The 26,969-nt window shown below is 41.9% G+C and overlaps 1 protein-coding gene across 1 annotated transcript in view; it reads right to left on the minus strand.

Moving 5' to 3' along the window:
- LOC143807686 (amine sulfotransferase-like) overlaps positions 1–26,679 on the minus strand; it is a 95,889-nt gene extending 69,210 nt beyond the window's left edge. Inside the window, exons 1-3 of the mRNA XM_077289514.1 lie at positions 26,571–26,679; positions 26,297–26,465; positions 5,661–5,869 (exon numbers count right to left, since the gene is read on the minus strand). Of these exons, the coding sequence (XP_077145629.1) occupies positions 5,661–5,869; positions 26,297–26,465 (378 nt within the window). The 5' untranslated portion in view covers positions 26,571–26,679. The remainder of the gene's footprint in view (positions 1–5,660; positions 5,870–26,296; positions 26,466–26,570) is intronic.
- Between the last annotated feature and the right edge of the window lie 290 nt (positions 26,680–26,969).

Genomic DNA, 26,969 nt, shown 5'->3' on the forward strand with positions numbered 1-26,969 from the left:
TTAGGGGGTCTACTTTCCAAAATGGTGTCACTTGTGGGGGGTTTCTACTGTTTAGGTACATTAGGGGCTCTGCAAACGCAATGTGACGCCTGCAGACCATTCCATCTAAGTCTGCATTCCAAATGGCGCTCCTTCCCTTCCGAGCCCTCCCATGTGCCCAAACGGTGGTTCCCCCCCACATATGGGGTATCAGCGTACTCAAGACAAATTGTACAACAACTTTTGGGGTCCAATTTCTCCTGTTACCATTGGGAAAATACAAAACTGGGGGCTAAAAAATAATTTTTGGGGGAAATTTTTTATTTTTTTTATCTTCACGGCTCTGCGTTATAAACTGTAGTGAAACACTTGAGGGTTCAAAGTTCTCACAACACAACTACATAAGTTCCTTGGGGGGTCTAGTTTCCAATATTGGGTCACTTGTGGGGGGTTTCTACTGTTTAGGCACATTAGGGGCTCTGCAAATGCAATGTGACGCCTGCAGACCAATCCATCTAAGTCTGCATTGCAAATGATGATCCTTCCATTCCGAGCTCTGCCATGCGCTCAAACGGTGGTTCCCCCCCCAGATATCAGGTATCAGCGTACTCAGGACTAATTGGAAAACAATATATAGGGTCCAGTTTCTCCTGTTAACCTTGGAAAAATACAAAACTGGGGGCTAAAAAATAATTTTTGTGGAAAAAAAATATTTTTTATTTGCACGGCTCTCCGTTATAAACTGTAGTGAAACACTTGGGGGTTCAAAGCTCTCACAACACATCTAGATGAGTTCCTTAGGGGGTCTACTTTCCAAAATGGGGTCACTTGTGGGGGGTTTTACTGTTTAGGTACATTAGGGGCTCTGCAAACGCAATGTGACGCCTGCAGACCATTCCATCTAAGTCTGCATTCCAAATGGCGCTCCATCCCTTCCGAGCCCTCCCATGCGCCCAAACGGTGGTTCCCCCCCACATATGGGGTATGAGCGTACTCAGGACAAATTGGACAACAACTTTTGGGGTCCAATTTCTCCTGATACCCTCGGGAAAATACAAAACTGGGGGCTAAAAAATAATTTTTGTGGGAAAAAATTTTTGTTTTATTTTTACGGTTCTGCATTATAAACTTCTGTGAAGCACTTGGTGGGTCAAAGTGCTCACCACACATCTAGATAAGTTCCTCAGGGGGTCTACTTTCCAAAATGGTGTCACTTGTGGGGGGTTTCAATGTTAAGGCACATCAGGGGCTCTCCAAACGCAACATGGCGTCCCATCTCAATTCCTGTCAATTTTGCAGTGAAAAGTCAAACGGCGCTCCTTCCCTTCCGAGCTCTCCCATGCGCCCAAACAGTGGTTTACCCCCACATATGGGGTATCAGCGTACTCAGGACAAATTGTACAACAACTTTTGGGGTCCAATTTCTTCTCTTACCCTTGGGAAAATAAAAAATTGGGGGCGAAAAGATAATTTTTGTGAAAAAATATGATTTTTTATTTTTACGGTTCTGCATTATAAACTTCTGTGAAGCACTTGGTGGGTCAAAGTGCTCACAACACATCTAGATAAGTTCCTTAGGGGGTCTACTTTCCAAAATCGTGTCACTTGTGGGGGGTTTCAATGTTTAGGCACATCAGTGGCTCTCCAAACACAACATGGCGTCCCATCTCAATTCCAGTCAATTTTGCATTGAAAAGTCAAATGGCGCTCCTTCGCTTTCGAGCTCTGTCATGCGCCCAAACAGTGGTTTACCCCTACATATGGGGTATCGGCGTACTCAGGACAAATTGTATAACATCTTTTGGGGTCCATTTTCTCCTGTTACCCTTGGCAAAATAAAACAAATTGGAGCTGAATTAAATTTTGTGTGAAAAAAAGTTAAATGTTCATTTTTATTTAAACATTCCAAAAATTCCTGTGAAACACCTGAAGGGTTAATAAACTTTTTGAATGTGGTTTTGAGCACCTTGAGGGGTGCAGTTTTTAGAATGGTGTCACACTTGGGTATTTTTTATCATATAGACCCCTCAAAATGACTTCAAATGAGATGTGGTCCCTAAAAAAAAATGGTGTTGTAAAAATGAGAAATTGCTGGTCAACTTTTAACCCTTATAACTCCCTAACAAAAAAAAATTTTGGTTCCAAAATGGTGCTGATGTAAAGTAGACATGTGGGAAATGTTACTTATTAAGTATTTTGTGTGACATATCACTGTGATTTAATTGCATAAAAATTAAAATTTGGAAAATTGCGAAATTTTCAAAATTTTCGCCAAATTTCCATTTTTTTCACAAATAAACGCAGGTAATATCAAAGAAATTTTACCACTATCATGAAGTACAATATGTCACGAGAAAACAATGTCAGAATCACCAGGATCCGTTGAAGCGTTCCAGAGTTATAACCTCATAAAGGGACAGTAGTCAGAATTGTAAAAATTGGCCCGGTCCATAACGTGCAAACCACCCTTGGGGGTGAAGGGGTTAAAAGCAGTTTTCCTACTCCCAGATAACGGGAGCCTTCGAGGCCTTGTGTAGCCAGATGATGAAGCTGGCTCAACACCTCCAGCCTTAGCTGCTATTTTGCTTTTCCCACTACCACCAGATGCTTCACCACCACCACCACCATCATTACCAGCTGGCAACAACCGCCCATGGCCTCTTCCACCACACTTCCTCATTTTTGAGAAAATGTAACCAAAATAACAACCGTTATATGCTACTGTAAAACAAGGTAGAAGGTCTATCTAAACTTGTTGAGAATTTAAATCTCCTTTCTTTGGGGGGAGACTGCAGCAAAAAACAGGCCCTGTGTATTACACTATACAATGTAAGTGGCAGAACGTGGCTGGCAGATATACGACAAACAGAACTGATGCATATAAACTTGGCAATTTAAATCTCCCTTTTTTGGGGGGAGACTGCAGCGAAAAACAGGCCCTGTTTATTACACTACACAATGTAAGTGGCAGAACGTGGCTGACAGATATACGACAAACAGAACTGACGTATATAAACTTGTTGGCAATTTAAATCTCCCTTTTTTTTGGGGGGTAGACTGCATGCAAAAACTGGCCCTGTGCATTACACTACACAATGTAAGTGGCAGAACGTGGCTGGAAGATATATAAAAAAATACAAGGACTGTACTACAATCTCAATCTCCCTACAATGATCTCAGGACAAGAATGGCAGCCAGCAATAAAAAGGTCTGCTGCACACAAAAGTGTGGATAATTAATCAAGATAACTGTGCAGAAAGGAGCAACAGGATTTTTGCTTTTAAAAAAGCAGTTGGTTTGCACAGCAGCAGTGCAAACAGCAATGCAGCTATCAGGGAGTCTTATAAGGCAGCCTAATAAGCTACAGAACTGATGCACAAAAATCTAGCCTCCATTGTCCCTGCAAAGAAAAGGTGGTGTTAGACAGTGGAAATCGCTACAACACAAGCAGTTTGGGGGTTAATCTTCCCTCCCTAACTATATCCCTGCTTCTGATGAAGCTGCAGTAACCTCTCCCTATGCTACGATCGGCAGAAGTAAGATGGCGGTCGGCATGCATGCCCCTTTATAGCCCCTGTGACGCCGTAGAAAGCAAGTCAATCACTGTCATGCCCTTCTCTAAGACGGTGGGGACCGAGACCTATGTCATCACGCTGCCCACACTCTGCGTCCTCTTTCATTGGCTGAAAAGTGGCGCTGAAAGCGTCATATGAAATGCGACTTTGGCGCGAAGATCGCCGACCGCATGGCCGATCCCACACTGGGATCGGGTCCGGTTTCACGAAACCCGACTTTGCCGAAAGTCGGCGATTTTTGAATTTGTCCGATCCGTTTCGCTCAACCCTACTTATCACTTGTTTTCCACCCCCCCTCCCAGGGTTCCTTTCACTGGCATATCGGTATGGAGCAGCTACCACAGTCGAAGTTCCAGCTTGCACTGAGTCAATGCATTGGTTATCACAGCTCAGCTTATATGGGTGCTAATTTACATTTTTTCCATATATATATATATATAAAAAAAACTTTATTTGCACTATTTATTCTACATCAAATTGACATCGCTCTTTCCTTAGATTTATTGCATAATATCCACTCATCGGTGGCAGATCCCACTAAATCAGTGTGTGCTTGCTCACAGTCACCTATTGAACATGGGTTCCAGACACCCTGTCTAATAAAATAAAAGCATTCTACATATTTGATTTTTTTAAATTCATTTTTTTATTTCTCAGTCGCACATTTTATTTATTTCATTTATTTTAAACATTTCATGATCAGATTTGCACCTTATATATATATCGTTGTTATTTACAATGTTTCCGTTACCACAAGATTTAAAATGTTGCAGTGCTTGAAGTTTGATGTGCCCGGTTTGGTGTTTTTTTTCCTTCAGAATTACTGCTTGTAAAAACTGCCTTGATCTGTTATTTTACACACTGGGTTTTGTCCTGAGGAAGACGTCCTGTGCAACTTCTAAATGAGCTGAATTTTTAAAACCTGTTCTGAATAAAACTTTTAAAGCAACCGCCAGTTTCCTGGATTTTTCATCAGCGCCGATTCGGACACTTCACCTTTTGTCAACTAATTTACTATGGTCTGCTGACTCCTGTCCTGCTGCAGCTGATTCATGTGTATAACATGTTGCTAATGCACAACTCTATCAGGTTAAACACCTCTGTTTTTTACTCACCTTGTTACTAGATAAGACCCTATTGCACTTGCTTTGCATCCCAGTTTCTACAGTATTATTTCCGCTACTCCTGAAGCCACATCTGGAGACTTTGCACAACACAAAAAAATAAACAGTGACTGCACATTTAACTCCCAGCCACACCCTTGAGGTGGAGATATGGTGAGTAGGCACCCACCAATCTCTTACACCTTCTCACAAAAAAACCAAACCCTTGTGATGGCTAGTTAACCCCTTCACCACATAGCATGCTGGAGAGAAACTTATGGGTTTCAGATCGCGGAAGAAAGCAATCTTCGTGACACATATCTCCCCTCATATACAGTGCCTGTGACCGTCACAATATCTATATAATGAAAGAACACTTTAGTGTATACTCACACATATGTGCACATCCGAACAACAACATAACCACAGTTGCTACATCCATGATACACACACTACATACATTACTTTCACAACAAGTTCCTGGACACATGCCTTTACAAACACATAACTACTCCTTACAGTTTATGCAAAAATATGCACAGGCGTATCTGCACATACAAACACTCACATCAACACATGGAATAGTCCGTTATACTGCCGGCTGGAAGAACCACCGGGCAAAGTTATCCTGTGGTTACTGTGTCTGTTGTTCGGCCAAAGACTCTGTACAAAAACTGGAAATACTTATCAGCAAACCCAATCTCAAAACACTTCCTTGTATTTTCTCCTTATTTATAAGAAAATAAGCTACCCTAGGAAAAATAATTGCTCTCGGCATTTTGTTTCCTGCATTATGATTTTTTTTTCCATGCATACCCATTTTATTATGTTATGCCCTGTCTGTTTGCAGGTAGGCAAATGTGACTAAAATGAAAAAAAAATTCTGGAAGATAATTCTAATGTTGTTATTTTTTGCCACAAAGTTTCTCAAAACTCCAATATTGTAAAATCTATAAAAGATTCAATATGATAAATATTGTAAAAGAATACTTATGTGATTTACTTTTCCCATCCTGTACTTCAGATCTTTAGGCATTAGATAATAAGGCAGGTGACTTGTGAAGAGACGAGGAGATGGACGGCTGTTGTAGTCAACGTTGTTAAGGTTATACTCAATCCATGGAACTCTGTCAAAGGTTTCAATCTGTTCTGTTCTGTTTCGATGGCCTTCATTAAATATTAGGCTTAGAATTTGCTGTGTCCAAATTGTGCCTGCAGAATAGCATGTATTAATTAACATTTTAACATGCAAAAAATTTAAGGACAAGTGATGAAATGATCGCAGCTTCTAGTCTCCCATGGAGACTATTAAAGCTAGTAAAAAGTTAAAAAAAAGTTTGTAACAATATAAAAAATAAAAAATAATAAAAGTTTAAATCATCCCCCATTCTCCCCATTCCAAACAAAACAATTAAAAAAAAGAAAAAATACACATATTTGGTATCACTCTTTCAGAATTGCCCGATGTATCAACATATAAAAATAATTTATCTGATCGGTAAACGGCGTAAGGAGAAAAAAATCAAAAAGCCTGAATTACGGTATTTTTGGTTGCCGTAACAGTGCACTAAATTGAAATAATGGGCAATCAAAAGATTGTATATGTTACTGTAAAAGTCAGAAGGACGGTAAAACCTAGGATTTATCGGTCAATCTGGACATTCACCGAGGCCGTCGGTAAAGGCTCAAAATGAAAAGTAAAATTGGACTTTTACCGGTGAAGTCTTGGTAAATGTTAACATTTCTCAACAGTGTTGGTAAAAGTCAGAAATATCTGGTGTGAAGATGGAACATCTGACTTTAACCAAGCGCAGTTGGTAAATGTGCACATTTGCCACGGCTTCTTGGTAAATGTAGCTGAGAAGGGTGTAATAAAAAGAGTAAGCCACCGTGGGCGAGGAAATGGAGGACACAGTGGGAAAGGTGTCTGACTCAAAATGCGTTTAGTTAACTTTTACCACCATCATCTGCTGGTCAGAGTCAGAATTCTGTGACTCAAAGTTACTTTTACCAACACATGCTGGTAAATGTCAAGATTTACCAAATCGCCCAGGTAAAAGTCCAAAATCGTTCGTTTATACGGAATACATCTGACTTTTACCAACACTGTTGAGAAATGTTAACATTTACCAAGACTTCACCGGTAAAAGTCCAATTTTACTTTTCATTTTGAGCTTTTACCGACGGCCTCGGTGAATGTCCAGATTGACCGGTAAATCCTAGGTTTTACCGTCCGTCTGACTTTTACAGTAACATATATATAAGAAAATGGTATCAATAAAAACAGCAGCATGGCACGCAAAAAATGAGACCTCACCCAGCCCCAGATCTTGAAAAAATGGAGACACTATGGGTCTAGTGACTTTTTTTTTTTTTTACAAACTTTTGATTTTTTTCACCATATAAATAAAAAAGAACCTACACATGTCTGGTATCTACGAACTCATAATGACCTGGAGAATCATAATGGCAGGTCAGTTTTAGCACACGTTAAAACTCCCTGCCCAAAAAAAACAGTTGCGGGATTGCAGTTTTTTGCAATTTCACCACATTTTAATTTTTTCCCATTTTCCAGTACACTATTTCGTAAAACTGATGGTGTTGTTCAAAAGTAAAACTCATCCCTCAAAAAACAAGAGCTAACATGGCCATATAGATGGAAAAAATATTAAACTTTCGCTTTTGGGAAGAAGGGGAGCAAAAAACGGAAACTCAAATACAGAAAAATCCAAGGTAATGAAGGGATTAAATTCTCCTCAGCTTTTTACTGTGAATATACACTACTATAATGTGCACTTGGGATGCATCTTCTGTGTCCCATGGTCATCCTTGGCCTATGCTATAGGACAAGGTGATGTGTTAGAAGTTCACTTGGCAGTGTTTTATAATGCTCAGAGCAGCGATCAGCCATGCATAAGGTTACAGCACCTGAGGCAATGTGGCGGATTAATCTGGAAGGTTGGAATGTGGCAAGACCTGTGAAGGCATGCCACAAGTAGTTGAGCTACACTAGTGGAGTATCCTGAGAGGGTTATTTTTTTATTATGTACTGACACTTAGGGACCTGTGCATTAAATTAAATATACTCCAGAGTTACTATTAATGCACTAATACCAAGGGATTTGTGCAATATATTAATAAATTCTGAGCATGAATGAATGCAGGCTCTTTAATTTAAGGCTTGGGCATACCTCCCAACTTTTGAAGAAGGGAAAGGGTGAGAAAATTTGCAGCGCGCCTAGTGGTCCGTGGCAAATTTTAGGTCACGCCCCTGACCACACTCATTTCACAACTAGTCACACCCATATTCACACCCCAACCACACCCATTTAGCACTGCAATAATTATAAACAGAAAAAATAAATTTATTTACAAGTAATGAATTAAAGTTTTATTGCAAACTTGGTAATACATAACAAATCCACTCTATTAGATAAAATATCTTTGACAATATTGTGCTTTTGGTTAATGGGAGGAATTAGAGAATAGTTGACTTATTGTTCTGGATATCTGCTGAAATCATGAGAAACATTACCCTCACCTCTCTCAACAGTGAGATCAAATTAAGCAGAATGACAAGCAAGAGCATCTGTGACCACTAATCGGCACCAGGCAGAACAGACAGCAGTAGTTAACTACTTGCCTGTGAATTCTTAGCTCCTTAATTTAAAAAATACAAAGGTCCTGGATGGATAACCCCAATTAACCAAGATCGTATTTATTGTTTAATAGATGGTGGCCCGATTCTAACGCATCGGGTATTCTAGAATATGTATGTAGTTTATTTATGAAGTTTTCAGAATAATGCAATTTATACACAGGATTCGGCCGGCGTGCCTGTTGCTGATTGTTCACGGCCGGCCGGGCGTGACCAATCGGTGAAGCCAGGGCCGCCTCCTGGCATGGTTCAAATTCCACACCAATTCGCAGCCGGACTGTGCCTGTCGCTGATTGTTCGCGGCTGGCCGGGCGTGACCAATCAGTGAAGCCAGGGCCGGCTCCAGATTTTTGAGGGCCCCAGGCAAAAGACTCTCAGTGGGCCCCCCTCTTTAACACATACCACGATTCATGATGCATAGATACAGCAGAGAAATATACCACAGCCAAGTAGCATATAACACAGCCCACGTAGCATATAGCACAGCCAAGTAGTATATAGCACAGGCCACGTAGTATATAACACAGCCCACATAGCATATAGCACAGCCACGTAGCATATAACACAGCCACGTAGCATATAGTACAGCCACGTAGTATATAGCACAGCCACATAGTATATAGCACAGCCACATAGTATATATCACAGCCCACGTAGTATATAGCACAGCCCACATAGTATATAGCACAGCCCATGCAGTGTATAACACAGCCCACACAGTATATAGCACAGCCCATGCAGTATATAACACAACCCACGTAGTATATAGCACAGCCATGTGGTATATTGCCCAGCCATGTATATCGCACAGCTACATAGTATATTGCACAGCCCACATAGTATATAACATAGCCACGTAGTATATACAGTAGCACAGCTCACGTAGTATATAGCACAGCTCACGCAGTATATAACACAGCCATGTAGTATATTGCCCAGCCACGTAATATATTGCACAGCTACATAGTATATAGCACAGCTCACGTAGTATATAGCACAGCTCATGTAGTATATAACACAGCCACATAGTACATTGCCCAGCCACGTAATATATTGCACAGCCCACGTAGTATATGGCACAGAGACGCAGTATATAACACAGCTCACAAAGTATATAACACAGCCTACGTAGTATATAGCACAGCTATGTAGTATATAGCACAGCCCACATAGTATATAGCACGGAGACATAGTATATAACACAGCCCATGCAGTATATAAGACAACCCACGTAGTATATAACACAGCTCACGTAGAATATAGCAATGTGGGCACCAAATCCCTGTAAAAAAAGAATTAAAAGAAAAAATAGTTATATACTCATCTTCCGTCGGAACCCGGATTCAGGTGAGGCATTTACCGATGCTACTCGCGATGCTCCGGTCCCAAGAATGCATTGCGGTCTCGTGAGATGATGACGTAGCGGTCTCGCGAGACCGCTACGTCATCATCTCGCTAGACCACAATGCATGGCCCGGAGCGTCGCGAGGAGCGGGAAAGGTGCCGAAAGGTGAGTATATAATGATTTTTTATTTTTTTTATTATTTTTATGATTAGATCTTTTTACTATTTATGCTGCATAGGCAGCATCAATAGTAAAATGTTGGTCACACAGGGTTAATAGCAGCGTTAACGGACTGCATTGCGCCGTGACATAACGCGGTGTAATGTAGCCATTAACCCTGTGTGAGCGCTGACTGGAGGGGGCACTGACAGAGAGTAGGAAGGGGCAAATTCGCAGCCGGACTGTGCCCATTGCTGATTGGTCGCCAATCAGCGACGCGGGATTTCCGTGACAGGCAGACAAACAGACAGACAGACAAATAGACGGAAGTGCCCCTTAGACGATTATATATAGATTTGTGCTATTTTTGTCCTTAAAGGAGATAATTCCTGTCACTTTAAGGGTAGGTTCACATTGCATTTCTGCTGTCCATTTAACGCATCCGTTTGACAGCAGCAAAAATGCAATGTAATGAAGACGTTAATGCCTCTATAGGCTTGCATTCAACAAACGCATCCAAACGCATGCCAAAATAGGCATGTGTTTGCAAGTATGCGTTTGTTGAAATGCACAGGCAAACGCTGACTGCAGTGCTTTTATGTCCATTTAGCAAACAAACGCAATATAACGTCATGCTACAGATTTGTACAAATCTGCAGCATTGCATTATACACTCACCGGCCACTTTATTAGGTACACCATGCTAGTAACGGGTTGGACCCCCTTTTGCCTTCAGAACTGCCTCAATTCTTCGTGGCATAGATTCAACAAGGTGCTGAAAGCATTCCTCAGAGATTTTGGTCCATATTGACATGATGGCATCACACAGTTGCCGCAGATTTGTCGGCTGCACATCCCAAAGATGCTCCATACAAGGCAGGATGGATCCATGCTTTCATGTTGTTTACGCCAAATTCTGACCCTACCATCCGAATGTCGCAGCAGAAATCGAGACTCATCAGACCAAGCAAAGTTTTTCCAATCTTCTACTGTCCAATTTCGATGAGCTTGTACAAATTGTAGCCTCAGTTTCCTGTTCTTAGCTGAAAGGAGTGGTACCCGGTGTGGTCTTCTGCTGCTGTAGCCCATCTGCCTCAAAGTTCGACGCACTGTGCGTTCAGAGATGCTCTTAGGCCTACCTTGGTTGTAACGGGTGGCGATTTGAGTCACTGTTGCCTTTCTATCAGCTCGAACCAGTCTGCCCATTCTCCTCTGACCTCTGGCATCAACAAGGCATTTCCGCCCACAGAACTGCCGTTCACTGGATTTTTTTTCTTTTTCGGACCATTCTCTGTAAACCCTAGAGATGGTTGTGCGTGAAAATCCCAGTAGATCAGCAGTTTCTGAAATACTCAGACCAGCCCTTCTGGCACCAACAACCATGCCACGTTCAAAGGCACTCAAATCACCTTTCTTCCCCATACTGATGCTCGGTTTGAACTGCAGGAGATTGTCTTGACTGTTATGGTTCTCAATGGCAAGAGAACATAGCCCAGCATACATAGGAACTAGCTCTTGGAAGGATGGAAACTTAAACTGACCATGAACTAAACCTGTCGCACAACTAACAGTAGCCGGGTAGCGTAGCCTGCGTTTTATCCCTAGACGCCCAGCGCCGGCCGGAGGACTAACTAATCCTGGCAGAGGAAAATATAGTCCTGGCTCACCTCTAGAGAAATTTCCCCGAAAGGCAGACAGAGGCCCCCACATATATTGGCGGTGATTTAAGATGAAAATGACAAACGTAGTATGAAAATAGGCTTAGCAAAATCGAGGTCCGCTTACTAGATAGCAGGAAGACAGAAAGGGTACTTTCATGGTCAGCTGAAAACCCTATCAATACACCATCCTGAAATTACTTTAAGACTCTAGTATTAACTCATAACATCAGAGTGGCAATTTCAGATCACAAGAGCTTTCCAGACACAGAAACGAAACTGCAGCTGTGAACTGGAACAAAATGCAAAAAACAAACAAGGACAAAAGTCCGACTTAGCTGGAAGTTGTCTGGTAGCAGGAACATGCACAGAAAGGCTTCTGATTACAATGTTGACCGGCATGGAAGTGACAGAGGAGCAAGGTTAAATAGCGACTCCCACATCCTGATGGGAACAGGTGAACAGAGGGGATGATGCACACAAGTTCAATTCCACCAGTGGCCACCGGGGGAGCCCAAAATCCAATTTCACAACACTTGACCATGTCTACATGCCTAAATGCACTGAGTTGCCGCCATGTGATTGGCTGATTAGAAATTAAGTGTTAACAAGAAGTTGGACAGGTGTACCTAATAAAGTGGCCGGTGAGTGTATTATGTTTGTGATAGATGATAGGATAGATAGACAGAAGATAGGATAGAACGATGATAGGATAGAAAGATAGAAGCGAGAATAGCATAACCAGTGTCCCCGTTCTCTCTTGCTTCCACTGCCACTCATTAAGCTCATGAATATTCACCTAATAACCACTTGCTCATAACAACCACTTAAACACTGGTATCACCACTTATGGGCTCAGGGGGGTTATCTCATCATCACACCGGCATCACCACTAATGGGTACAGAGGGGAACATCTCATCACACTGGCATCACCACTAATGGGCATAGAGGGGGTCATCTCATCACACTGGCATCACCACTAATGGGTACAGAGGGGGTCATCTCATCACACTGGCATCACCACTAATGGGTACAGAGGGGGTCATCTCATCACACTGGCATCACCACTAATGGGTACAGAGGGGGTCATCTCATCACACTGGCATCACCACTAATGGGTACAGAGGGGGTCATCTCATCACACTGGCATCACCACTAATGGGCACAGAGGCGGTCATCACATCACACCGGCATCACCACTAATGGGCACAGAGGGGGTCATCTCATCACACCGGTATCACCACTAATGGGCACAGAGGCGGTCATCTCATCACACCGGCATCACCACTAATGGGCACAGAGGGGGTCATCTCATCATACCGCCATCACCACTAATGGGCACAGAGACGGTCATCTCATCACACCGCCATCACCACCAATGGGCACAGAGGGGTCATCTTATCACACCGGCATCACCACTAATGGGCACAGAGGGGGTCATCTCATCACACCGGCATCACCACTAATGAGCACAGAGGGGGTCATCTCATCACATGGGCATCACCACTAACAGGCACAGCCAAAAGTCACAGAGAGGTCAATGGTTAATAAATTGTACCAGGTTATGTATGGGCAGTCACTGATTGGCACATTAGTGCCCAAAGCTGCATAATCTAAACAGTTGGGCGTACACATAATGGAGCTTCATGTGTGAACAGTGACTAAAGGTTGGGAGAGACCCAACAATCTATAGAAGGAATTACATTACTACGAACGGGCTAGGAGCATTAAAGCAGTTTTCCCACAAAGTTAATATAAAATCAATATATTTTGGAATATTAATAATTTCCAAAATTTGATTTGTTTAAAGATGATCTCATAAATGTGCCCCTGCTGTGTACTGTGTAATGGCTGTGTCTGACTGTACAGGAACATGGTCTGTTCATACCACAGCAGAGAAGGAAGCAGAAGAAGAAAGAATCAGCTGTGATCCTGTGTTGTAATGTCTGTAAACTCTCCTGCGGTCCCCTCTGCTCAGGAGCTATCCAATTGTGGAAATTATTATTATTACATGATGTATTGATTAAAATTAACTTTCTGGGAAGACCCCTTTAAGAATGACTGCATACTGTCCCCGTAATGGTACCTATAAGTACAGTTTTACGGCCTCCGTACCTGTATACTGTGTATAGTGCAGTGTACTGGCCTCCGTACCTGTATACTGTGTAGAGTGCAGTGTACCGGCCTCCGTACCTGTATACTGTGTAAAGTGCAGTGTACCGGCCTCCGTACCTGTATACTGTGTACAGTGCAGTGTACCGGCCTCCGTACCTGCATACTGTGTACAGTAAACGCGCGTCGAGGTGCGCACAGGCCATACGACCCCCTTACCCGCGGCTAAATATGACTACAGGTAATCATTACTGTTAACTGTGATTTATTATTTTTTACCTGTGCACATGTATATATATTCAGGGATACTGGAGCATAACTATAGCCATACATCATGTGTTGACGTAATTTATATACCATAGCTAGCCGGCTACGTGGTATGTCCATTTGGACTTTATGGCAAGTGGTTACTCCGCTTAGGACTGTGTATAGGGGCCCTATTGGTCTGTAGCTTTTTGTTTCTGGACTTTGCTTCCGTTTATTATAACGGCTCACCAGCATGTGTGTGTTTTTTATCTGTATGTGTTTTTAGATACGTTTTGTAATAAAATTGGGATTTTATACTTACCCTATGATCCTGAGTCTTCATAGTCCTCTATTGGTGTGCAATATGTATCCGTGAAGGGATCCTATTATAAAACATGGGAGTTTTGTGTTTTGTTCTATACTGTGTACAGTGCAGTGTACCGGTCTCCGTAGCTGTATACTGTTTACAGTGCAGTGTACCGGTCTCCGTAGCTGTATACTGTGTACAGTGCAGTGTACCGGCCTCCGTACCTTTATACTGTGTAAAGTGCAGTGTACCGGCCTCCGTACCTGTATACTGTGTACAGTGCAGTGTACTGGCCTCCGTACCTGTATACTGTGTATAGTGCAGTGTACTGGCCTCCGTACCTGTATACTGTGTAAAGTGCAGTGTACCGGCCTCCGTACCTGTATACTGTGTACAGTGCAGTGTACTGGCCTCCGTACCTGTATACTGTGTATAGTGCAGTGTACTGGCCTCCGTACCTGTATACTGTGTAAAGTGCAGTGTACCGGCCTCCGTACCTGTATACTGTGTAAAGTGCAGTGTACCGGCCTCCGTACCTGTATACTGTGTACAGTGCAGTGTACCGGTCTCCGTAGCTGTATACTGTATACATTGCAGTGTACCGGCCTCCGTAGCTGTATACTGTATACATTGCAGTGTACCGGTCTCCGTACCTGTATACTGTGTAAAGTGCAGTGTACCGGCCTCCGTACCTCTATACTGTGTACATTGCAGTGTACCGGCCTCCATACCTGTACTCTGTATACAGTACAGAGATCACAGACTTCAGGGTCCGATCTCACAAATATCAGCTGATAATACACCAATGTGATCTCACATAGATCCATAGCACAGTGGCAGATCACGCTCTTCCAATGTGATCTGACAGATCAGCAGACACAGACCTCACATCTGTGATGCATCGGCGGACAATACACTTCACCAATGTGATCTCCTCCTACAGATGCATGTTGCATATCAGCAGATCACAGAGCTCAGTCACCAGTGATCTCACAGATCACGACACCATAGACCTGATATATTTCTCTAACACATCAGCAGATTACACTTTGCCAATGAAATCTCACATAGATTCCTGACAGATCACAAGCTTCACCCATGGGATCTCCTCACATAGGAGGGTGACATAAGCTTAGACAATCACCAATGTGATCTCCTGATATAGATCTCTTGCATATTAACAGATCACAAACTCTGAGTGATCTGACAGCTCAGCAGCCCACAGACCTGCACAATGTGATCTGACACATCTGGGTTTTGTTAGCCGATCCCTCTTGTGATCTCACGCTTGGACATACCCGGAGTGTGCCGGCAGAAGGATGGCAGACAGATGCTGGCACATTATACAATCATCTCCCCGCGACAGAGCCTGTGTGCTCAGTGATGTATGAGATGACATGGACGCAGCCTCCTTCCCTTCCCCTGGTACTTGGTGTTCCCGTCTTCCAGTCCAGTGTCCCAAAGACCCTGCCAACTGTGTCGCCTCTGTGAGCTCCATTAGTCTCCATGTCAGTACCACCTCCGGTGCAGAGGGCGCTCCCCGCTGTTCCCCAGTGCCCGGGCCGCGCCACACTATCTCTGCTTCTCTCTCTTTTCTCTGCGGTTGTCAAGCGGATCCGTCTGTAACCAATCACAAGCCGCAGTGTGAGGACTCCGGGCAGTGCTGATCGCAGCTCTGCCTGAGAAGGCATGGTGCATACGATGGGATATGGGGGCAGAGCTGTCATGTGACCACAGGCTGAGGGTCTGGTACTGACTGCTGAGGGTCTGATAGTGACTATTGAGGGTCTGATACTGATTGCTGAGGGTCCGGTATGCAAAGGGTGTGTGGCCCACATGAAGAGGGGGTGTGGCTGGCACCCAGAGCTACATGGATGAATCAAGAGGGGGGCGTGGTGGCGGATTCTCAGTGCAGCAGGGGCAGACACTGACAGCTTGGGGCCCTTGAAAGAAATGTGTCTGGGCCACTCTCCTTCTATGGCGACAAAGCTACACACACACACACATATATATATATATCCAAACATACATGTATATATAGCTCTTGCAAAAATTAAGAGACCACTGCAAAATGTTCAGTTTGTCTGATTTTTCTCTTTATAGGTATATTTTTGAGTAAAATGTAAGTTGCTCTTTTATTCTATAAACTTCTAACATGTCTCCAAATTTCCAAGCAATAAATTTTGTATTTTTTTCTGACAAACAAAAATGGTCAAAATTAAAAAAATCTAGTGCTTTCAGACCTGAAATAATGCAAAGAAAACAAGTTCATAATCATTTAGAAACAACAATACTAATGCTTTAACTCAGGAAGAGTTCAGAAATTAATATTTTGAGGAATAACCATGATTTGTAATCACAGCTTTCATGCGTCTTGGCATGCTTTCCACCAGTCTTTCACACTGCTTCTTGCACAAAAATGTAAGCAGTTCTTCTTTGTTTGATGGCTTGTGACTATCCATCATCCTCTTGATTACATTTCAGAGGTTTTCAGTGGGGTTCAGATCTGAAGATTGGGCTGCCCATGACAGGGTTTTGATGTGGTGGTCTCTTAATTTTTTCCAGAGCTGAATATTACATAATGTCCTTTATTATGTATATTGCCATCCCTTATTATACAGTGCCCTCTCTTGTTATGTACAGCACCGTCCCTTACATATTGGATTATATAGAGCCCTGTTTTTTATTTCATACCGTTCTGTCTTGTTAGCTGCATAGTATAATGATTGCTGATAGAGCATGGGAAAGCTTCTCTTCTAATGGAGGAGCTGATGGTCTGGTAGTCTGGTCATCGACTCCTCCATCAGCAGTCATTTTATATCTAACAAGAGAGGGGACTACATAATAAAAGAGGGCACTGTGAATAACAAAAACAACAAGAATACACTATGTAAGAGACAGCACTGTACATAACAGCAGAGGAAGCAATATAATAAGGGATGGCATCATAAAAAGTGACTATGCTATATACTGAGGGATGGTGCTATATATAATAAAAGAGAACACTATATACTAAGGGACTGTGCTATACATAATAATTGTGTACACTATATACAAAAGGGCTGTGCTTTGTATAATAAGTGAGTACACTATATATTAAGGGAATGTAGACATAATAGGTGATAATACCATCTTCCTCCACCTCTCTATTATAAATCCCCCTTCCTCTCATCCCAATCCCCCACACCCCTCTTTGTTCTCCTCGCAACCGCATCCCATTATTGTCCTCTCCCCCACCCCAATCATTGCCCTCTTCACCACCTCCATCATTGCCTTCTCCCCCACCACCCCCATCATTCCCATTCCACCACATCCATCATTTCCTCCTCCCCCACACCTCCATCATTGCCCTTTCCACCATCATTGTCCTTTCCACTACCACGGAGTCAATTAAACAACAGGACAAATCGAACGAGATACTTCCGAAGCCTATAGGAATACAACTTGTATATACCAAGGAAATAATAATAATAATAATTTTTATTTATATAGAAATTATTATTATTATTATTATTTCCTTGGTATATACAAGTTGTATTCCTATAGGATTCGGAAGTATCTCGTTCGGAAAAAGACTATAGGACATGCAAACGGGGATCACCTTTGAAAAATGTTACATAACTTTATTGGGTGCAAAAAGCAGAACAACACACATTAAAATCATTTAAAAGTCACACACATGACATAAACATATGCTCATAATAAAGCTACAGCCCCAAACCAGGTGACATGCAGAAAGCTCTGATCATGCATAAAAATATATGGATACAAACAGCACACCACAGGATTCAAAAGTGGGATATACCTATGTTTCAAAAATATGTCAATGATTATATGGGCTGCTCTAGATCAGTAGAACTATTATCAGAATATGAACAAATACACATGCAATACCATATAGAAAGACAGTAAATCAATATGAGAACAGCACATAGACCCATAAGAATGAAGGAGTACAAATAAGAGTATGACAAGATTGCCAATACCTGAAAAGGAAGGCAATATATAAAGAGAATTAAACTCAGAAAATTCTGAAGAGAACTGGAATATCATATGTAGACAGGAATGGCCCGCTATCTAATTCAAGGACCCAAATAACCCTTCAGTATAAAGGGTCAACAACCAAATAGCTGATACTTCACATCACCTGAGGAAGCCAACGAGAGTGGCAACACGCATCAGGAATCTTCTCAGCCCATTCCATGTGACTTGTGTACTTTGTAGGCCGCACTACTAAATGCTTCCCTATTGATGTGAGGTATCAGCTATTTGGTTGTTTTCACCTCTCCACATGCTCTTGATGGCAGCTTCCTCTCTCTGGCACAGCCGGGGTGCTGAATGATGATGTCATCCAGCCGCACCACTGACTGTGTGAGAGACAGGAAGCGCAGGCAGGGAGCAGGACAGATCGCTGCAGCACCGCTACTATTTTCTATTGCAGGCAGCAAAGCTGCAGGGATCTCTCACTGCCTGCCGCACATGAGGGCAATCTGGCCAGGCCCCCCTCGGAGCCTCGGAGTCAGAAAAACAGGCTAGTTTGCCCTCATTATTAACCATCCTGCAGGATCCCCCCTCCACTGCCAGGCCCCTGTGTGTCCACCCCTGCAGTGCAGGAAAAGTAAGATCCAGGCCGGGGCAGTGGGACAGAGTCTCAAAATTGGGACTGTCCCAATGGATCCGGGACAGTTGGGAGGTATGCTAGGGAGAGGCATATGAGATATGCCATAGCTGGTGATACTATTAAATTTACGTTCAGTATATATCCTGATACATTTATCCTAAAGGATATGTGCAATAAATAAATAATTAAAGTTATGTGCAGCTTGGGATCTTTAATATAATTAAAGGTTTTGATATGCAAAATATAGGGCCTTGTATTAATTTAAAGAAGCACTCCTCCTCCCATCAAAGTTTTTATCCTCCTTATATATTACAATCATCATATTATATAGCACTGTGGACTTGTGATTTGTCATTTTGCATTTCTACCCAGTAAATTATCCTCTTTATTTTCTGAACTATATAGAAACAGGAAGTCTTGTGTTCTGCATTTCTCACTCCTCCCCCTACCAGAGACTTTTGCAGTGACTCATGACTTGTGCAGAGATAATTGACCTCCTGTTTCTACATAGAAAGATTCAGCTAGTCAGTTTTTAATCACATGATGTCATAGACCTAATAGAAAACAGAATAATTATCTAGATAGAAAGGCAAAATGAGCCATTGTAAGTACACAGTGCTATAAATGATGATTGCAGTATATTAAAAGAATGCAAACTTTGATGGGAGTGCTTCTTTAACCCTTTCCTGACATCAGACGTACTATCCCGTCGAGGTGGGGTGGGCCCGTATGACCGCCGACGGGATAGTACGTCATCATCGATCAGCGGCGCTCACGGGGGGAGCGCGGCCGATCGCGGCCGGGTGTCAGCTGCATATCGCAGCTGACATCCGGCACTATGTGCCAGGAGCGGTCACGGACCGCCCCCGGCACATTAACCCCCGGCACACCGCGATCAAACATGATCGCAGTGTACCGGCGGTATAGGGAAGCATCGCGCAGGGAGGGGGCTCCCTGCGGGCTTCCCTGAGACCCCCGGAGCAACGCGATGTGATCGCGTTGCTCTGAGGGTCTCCTACCTCCCTCCTCGCCGCAGGTCCCGGATCCAAGATGGCCGCGGCATCCGGGTCCTGCAGGGAGGGAGGTGGCTTACCGAGTGTCTGCTCAGAGCAGACACTTCGTAAGCCTGCAGCCCTGCACAGCAGATCGCAGATCTGGCAGAGTGCTGTGCACACTGCCAGATCAATGATCTGTGATGTCCCCCCCTGGGACAAAGTAAAAAAGTAAAAAAAAAAATTTTCCACATGTGTAAAAAAAAAAATAAAAAATTCCTAAATAAATAATAATAAAAAAATATATATTATTCCCATAAATACATTTCTTTATCTAAATAAAAAAAACAAAACAATAAAAGTACACATATTTAGTATCGCCGCGTCCGTAACGACCCAACCTATAAAACTGCCCCACTAGTTAACCCCTTCAGTAAACACCGTAAGAAAAAAAAAAAAAAAAAAAAAGAGGCAAAAAACAACGCTTTATTACCATACCGCCGAACAAAAAGTGGAATAACACGCGATCAAAAAGACTGATATAAATAACCATGGCACCGCTGAAAATGTCATCTTGTCCCGCAAAAAACAAGCCGCCATACAGCATCATCAGCAAAAAAATAAAAAAGTTATAGTCCTGAGAATAAAGCGATACCAAAATAATTATTTTTTCTATATTTTAGTTTTTATCGTATAAAAGCGCCAAAACATAAAAAAATGATATAAATGAGATATCGCTGTAATCGTACTGACCCGACGAATAAAACTGCTTTATCCATTTTACCAAACGCGGAACGGTATAAACGCCTCTCCCAAAAGAAATTCATGAATAGCAGGTTTTTGGTCATTCTGCCTCACAAAAATCGGAATAAAAAGCGATCAAAAATGGTCACGTGTCCGAAAATGTTACCAATAAAAACGTCAACTCGTCCCGCAAAAAACAAGACCTCACATGACTCTGTGGAGCAAAATGTGGAAAAATTATAGGTCTCAAAATGTGGAGACGCAAAAACTTTTTTGCTATAAAAAGCGTCGCTGGTTTCACACTTGCGTTTTTGTCTGCAGCGTTTTTTGCACAAAAAAACGCATGCGTTTTTTCCCTATATTTAACATTGAAAACGCATGCGGTTTTTTTGTACGCGTTTGGTCGCGTTTTCAAACGCATGCGGTTTTTTTCTGCATGCGTTCATTTTCAGAAATACAACCTGCAGTATTTTCTTGCGTTTTTAAGCACATGCGTTTGTTTGCGTTAAAAATGCATGCATTTTTATCGAAAAAAAACAGAAAACACACTGAAAAGCCACCCACCACCATCAAGGTGATAAAGGGATCCAAACCCTAACCCTAACTCTACCCCTAACCTCACCCCTAACCGTTTAATGAACATTTTCTGACAGTATTTTCTGATAGTGCCACGTATTTCAGTGCCACGTATTTCAGTGCCACGTATTTCAGTGCCACGTATTTCAGTGCCACGTATTTCAGTGCCACGTATCACGTATTTCAGTGCCACGTGTTTCAGTGCCACGTATTTCAGTGCCACGTATCACGTATTTCAGTGCCACATATTTTAGTACCACGTATTTCAGTGCCACGTATTTCAGTGCCACGTATTTCAGTTCCACGTATTTCAGTGCCACGTATTTCAGTGCCACGTGTTTCAGTGCCACGTATTTAAGTGCCACGTATCACATATTTCAGTGCCACGTATTTAAGTGCCACGTATTTAAGTGCCACGTATTTCAGTGCCACGTATTTCAGTGCCACGTATTTCAGTGCCACGTATTTAAGTGCCACGTATCACATATTTCAGTGCCACGTATTTCAGTGCCACGTATTTCAGTGCCACGTATTTCAGTGCCACGTATTTCAGTGCCACGTATTTCAGTGCCACGTATTTCAGTGCCACGTATTTCAGTGCCACGTATCAAATATTTCAGTGCCACGTATTTCAGTGCCACGTATCACGTATTTCAGTGCCACGTGTTTCAGTGCCACGTATTTAAGTGCCACGTATCACGTATTTCAGTGCCACGTATTTCAGTGCCACGTATTTCAGTGCCACGTATTTCAGTGCCACGTATTTCAGTGCCACGTATTTCAGTCACGTTTAGGGTTAGGGGTAGGGTTAGGGTTAGGGTTAGGGTTGGAGGTAAAGTTAGGGTTAGGGTTTGGATTACATTTACGTTTGGATTAGGGTTGGGATTAGAATTATGGGTGTGTCAGGGCTAGGGGTGTGGTTAGGGTTACCGTTGGGATTAGGGTTAGGGGTGTGTTTGGGTTAGGGTTTCAGGTAGAATTGGGAAGTTTCCACTGTCCAGGCACATCAGGGGCTCTCCAAGCGCGACATGGCGTCCAATCTCAATTCCAGCCAATTCTGCGTTGAAAAAGTAAAACAGTGCTCCTTCCCTTCCGAGCTCTCCCGTGCGCCCAAAAAGGGGTTTACCCCAACATATGTGTTATCAGCGTACTCGGGACAAATTGAACAACAACTTCTGGGGTCCAAGTTCTCTTGTTATCCTTAGGAAAATAAAAATTTGGGGGGCTAAAAATCATTTTTGTGGAAAAAAAAAGATGTTTTATTTTCACGGCTCTGCGTTATAAACTGTAGTGAAACACTTGGGGGTTCAAAGTTCTCACAACACATCTAGATAAGTTCCTTGGGAGGTCTAGTTTCCAATATGGGGTCACTTGTGGGGGGTTTGTACTGTTTGGGTACATCAGGGGCTCTGCAAATGCAACGTGACGCCTGCAGACCAATCCATTTAAGGCTGCATTCCAAATGGCGCTCCTTCCCTTCCGAGCTCTGTCATGCACCCAAACAGTGGTTCCCCCCCACATATGGGGTATCAGCGTACTCAGGACAAATTGGACAACAACTTTTGGGGTCTAATTTATCCTGTTACCCTTGTGAAAATACAAAACTGGGGGCTAAAAAATCATTTTTGTGAAAAAAAAAAAGAATTTTTATTTTCACGGCTTTGCGCTATAAACTTTAGTGAAACACTTGGGGGTTCAAAGTTCTCAAAACACATCTAGATAAGTTCCTTGGGAGGTCTAGTTTCCAATATGGGGTCACTTGTGGGGGGTTTGTACTGTTTGGGTACATCAGGGTCTCTGCAAATGCAACGTGACGGCTGCTGACCAATCCATTTAAGTCTGCATTCCAAATGGCGCTCCTTCCCTTCCGAGCTCTGTCATGCGCCCAAACAGTGGTTCCCCCCCACATATGGGGTATCAGCGTACTCAGGACAAATTGGACAACAACTTTTGGGGTCTAATTTATCCTGTTACCCTTGTGAAAATACAAAACTGGGGGCTAAAAAATCATTTTTGTGAAAAAAAAAAAGAATTTTTATTTTCACGGCTTTGCGCTATAAACTTTAGTGAAACACTTGGGGGTTCAAAGTTCTCAAAACACATCTAGATAAGTTCCTTGGGAGGTCTAGTTTCCAATATGGGGTCACTTGTGGGGGGTTTGTACTGTTTGGGTACATCAGGGGCTCTGCAAATGCAACGTGACGGCTGCTGACCAATCCATTTAAGTCTGCATTCCAAATGGCGCTCCTTCCCTTCCGAGCTCTGTCATGCGCCCAAACAGTGGTTCCCCCCCACATATGGGGTATCAGCGTACTCAGGACAAATTGGAAAACAAATTTTGGGGTCCAATTTATTCTGTTACCCTTGTAAAAATACAAAGCTGGGTGCTAAAAAATCATTTTTGAGAAAAAAAATAAAAATTATTTTCACGGCTCTGCGTTATAATCTGTAGTGAAACACTTGGGGGTTCAAAGCTCTCAAAACACATCTAGATAAGTTCCTTAGGGGGTCTACTTTCCAAAATGGTGTCACTTGTAGGGAGTTTCAATGTTTAGGCACATCAGGGGCTCTCCAAACGCAACATGGCGTCCCATCTCAATTCCAGTCAATTTTGCATTGAAAAGTCAAATGGCGCTCCTTCCCTTCCAAGCTCTGCCATGCGCCCAAACAATGGTTTACACCCACATATGGGGTATCAGCGTACTCAGGACAAATTGCCCAACATTTTTTGGGGTCTAATTTATTCTCTTACCCTTGGGAAAATAAAAAATTGGGGGCGAAAAGATCATTTTTGTGAAAAAATATGATTTTTTTATTTTTACGGCTCTGCATTATAAACTTCTGTGAAGCACTTGGTGGGTCAAAGTGCTCACCACACATCTAGATAAGTTCCTTTGGGGGTCTACTTTCCAAAATGGTGTCACTTGTAGGGAGTTTCAATGTTTAGGCACATCAGGGGCTCTCCAAACGCAACATGGCGTCCCATCTCAATTCCAGTCAATTTTGCATTGAAAAGTCAAATGGCGCTCCTTCCCTTCCAAGCTCTGCCATGCGCCCAAACAATGGTTTACACCCACATATGGGGTATCAGCGTACTCAGGACAAATTGGCCAACATTTTTTGGGGTCCAATTTCTTCTCTTACCCTTGGGAAAATAAAAAATTGGGGGCGAAAAGATCATTTTTGTGAAAAAATATGATTTTTTATTTTTACGGCTCTGCATTATAAACTTCTGTGAAGCACTTGGGTCAAAGTGCTCACCACACATCAAGATAAGTTCCTTAGGGGGTCTACTTTCCAAAATGGTGTCACTTGTAGGGGGTTTCAGTGTTTAGGCACATCAGGGGCTCTCCAAACGCAACATGGCGTCCCATCTCAATTCCAGTCAATTTTGCATTGAAAAGTCAAATGGCGCTCCTTCCCTTCCAAGCTCTGCCATGCGCCCAAACAATGGTTTACACCCACATATGGGGTATCATCGTACTCAGGACAAATTGCACAACATTTTTTGGGGTCCAATTTCTTCTCTTACCCTTGGGAAAATAAAAAATTGGGGGCGAAAAGATCATTTTTGTGAAAAAATATGATTTTTTATTTTTACGGCTCTGCATTATAAACTTCTGTGAAGCACTTGGTGGGTCAAAGTGCTCACCACACATCAAGATAAGTTCCTTAGGGGGTCTACTTTCCAAAATGGTGTCACTTGTAGGGGGTTTCAGTGTTTAGGCACATCAGGGGCTCTCCAAACGCAACATGGCGTCCCATCTCAATTCCAGTCAATTTTGCATTGAAAAGTCAAATGGCGCTCCTTTCCTTCCGAGCTCTGCCATACGCCCAAACAGTGGTTTACCCCCACATATGGGGTATCAGCGTACTCAGGACAAATTGTACAACAACGTTGGGGGTCCATTTTCTCCTGTTACCCTTGGTAAAATAAAACAAATTGGAGCTGAAATAAATTTGTGTGAAAAAAAGTTAAATGTTCATTTTTATTTAAACATTCCAAAAATTCCTGTGAAACACCTGAAGGGTTAATAAACTTCTTGAATGTGGTTTTGAGCACCTTGAGGGGTGCAGTTTTTAGAATGGTGTCACACTTGAGTATTTTCTATCATATAGACCCCTCAAAATGACTTCAAATGAGATGTGGTCCCTAAAAAAAAATGGTGTTGTAAAAATGAGAAATTGCTGGTCAACTTTTAACCCTTATAACTCCGTCACAAAAAAAAATTTTGGTTCCAAAATTGTACTGATGTAAAGTAGACATGTGGGAAATGTTACTTATTAAGTATTTTGCGTGACATATGTCTGTGATTTAAGGGCATAAAAATTCAAAGTTGGAAAATTGCAAAATTTTCAAAATTTTCGCCAAATTTCCATTTTTTTCACAAATAAACGCAAGTTATATCGAATAAATTTTACCACTAACATGAAGTACAATATGTCACGAGAAAACAATGTCAGAATCGCCAAGATCCGTCAAAGCGTTCCAGAGTTATAGCCTCATAAAAGGACAGTGGTCAGAATTGTAAAAATTGGCCCGGTCATTAACGTGCAAACCACCCTTGGGGGTGAAGGGGTTAAAGAGCTTGGTAGGGGTTCAATTCAGTCCTAGGAGATGTCAGCAGTGTTCTAACTCAGCAGTGTTATACATGTTTTTTCAGGGAAATTCAAGAAATTGAAATACTTGTGATTTGCTTCAAATTTCTTTTTGTTATTAATATCGTTATAAATGCATTTATTCTCTAAATGGGTCCCTGGTGGAACGGAAAAGGCTCACCTATGAAGATTTAATATACAAAGACATGTTGGCCATGGTCTATATGGGATAATTCCATGAGCTGCTCTATCTATTACTATTATACTGAGGGCCCTTTTCCCTATATACTAGCTTTAGTGCACTTTAGCTAGTAGTAATGTTCTGTTTTTTTAAAATGTAATAAAAGTTAAATTTTATGGATTTAACCCTTTTTCAGTGAGTCCTTTCAATCCATTCTGTTTTGATGTCCTTCATTAAATATTAGGCTTAGAATTTTCTGTGTCCAAATTGTGTCTGCAGAATAGCATGTATTAATTAATATTTTAACATGTAAACTATATTAATTTCTCTTCAGCTTTCTACTATGAATATGCACTTTGAAAAATATTACCTTTAACAAACTATTCCAAAAAATTAAAGTGTTTTTACACAATTGGGAAAAATATCAAACAATGTCGCACCTGATTTTGGGTACGTGACTAGAAACACATCACCATCCCTAATTTCCATATGCTCGATATCATCTATTGCTTCAGGTGATGTAAACTTGTTCTCAAAGTATATGCCTTTATGCTTCATTTGTACTGCTTTCAAGGCTTCATTAAGTGCATCTAGGTCCATTGTTGCCATCTAGAACGAAAAAAAATAATATTTTTAATATGTATTTGTCAATAAAGTAATGGTAATAAAAATATAAATGATAATAATAATAAAAATGATCCACATTTATATTACCTTATATGCAAATGTCCTTCTCTGTTCAGATGGAAGCAATTAAATGCTTGAGCTCAGTAGGCTATGCTGATTTATACATGTCTGATTTAACCTTTAATCTTTTTGGAACAATTTGTTAGTGTTCTGCACATCAATTCTGAAATTGCAAACTCATCGCAGGAAGATCTATTAATTATTAATTACCATTAATCCAAAATAACCTTTTAATGCAAACAATTTCTTTTAGTCCTGGATGACAAGTGTATACTTAAACATTTTGGATCAAATGTAAAATCTGTAGTAGGGACTCCTACCTACTATGGTTAGAAAACAATTTGATGTATATACATTAGTTAGAAACAGCTATAAGGATTAGATATAAGCAAACCCGAACTGTAAAGTTTGAGGTTCTAATTGGGC

Source organism: Ranitomeya variabilis, chromosome 2, assembly GCF_051348905.1.
Source record: "Ranitomeya variabilis isolate aRanVar5 chromosome 2, aRanVar5.hap1, whole genome shotgun sequence".
NCBI classification, from domain to species: domain Eukaryota; kingdom Metazoa; phylum Chordata; class Amphibia; order Anura; family Dendrobatidae; genus Ranitomeya; species Ranitomeya variabilis.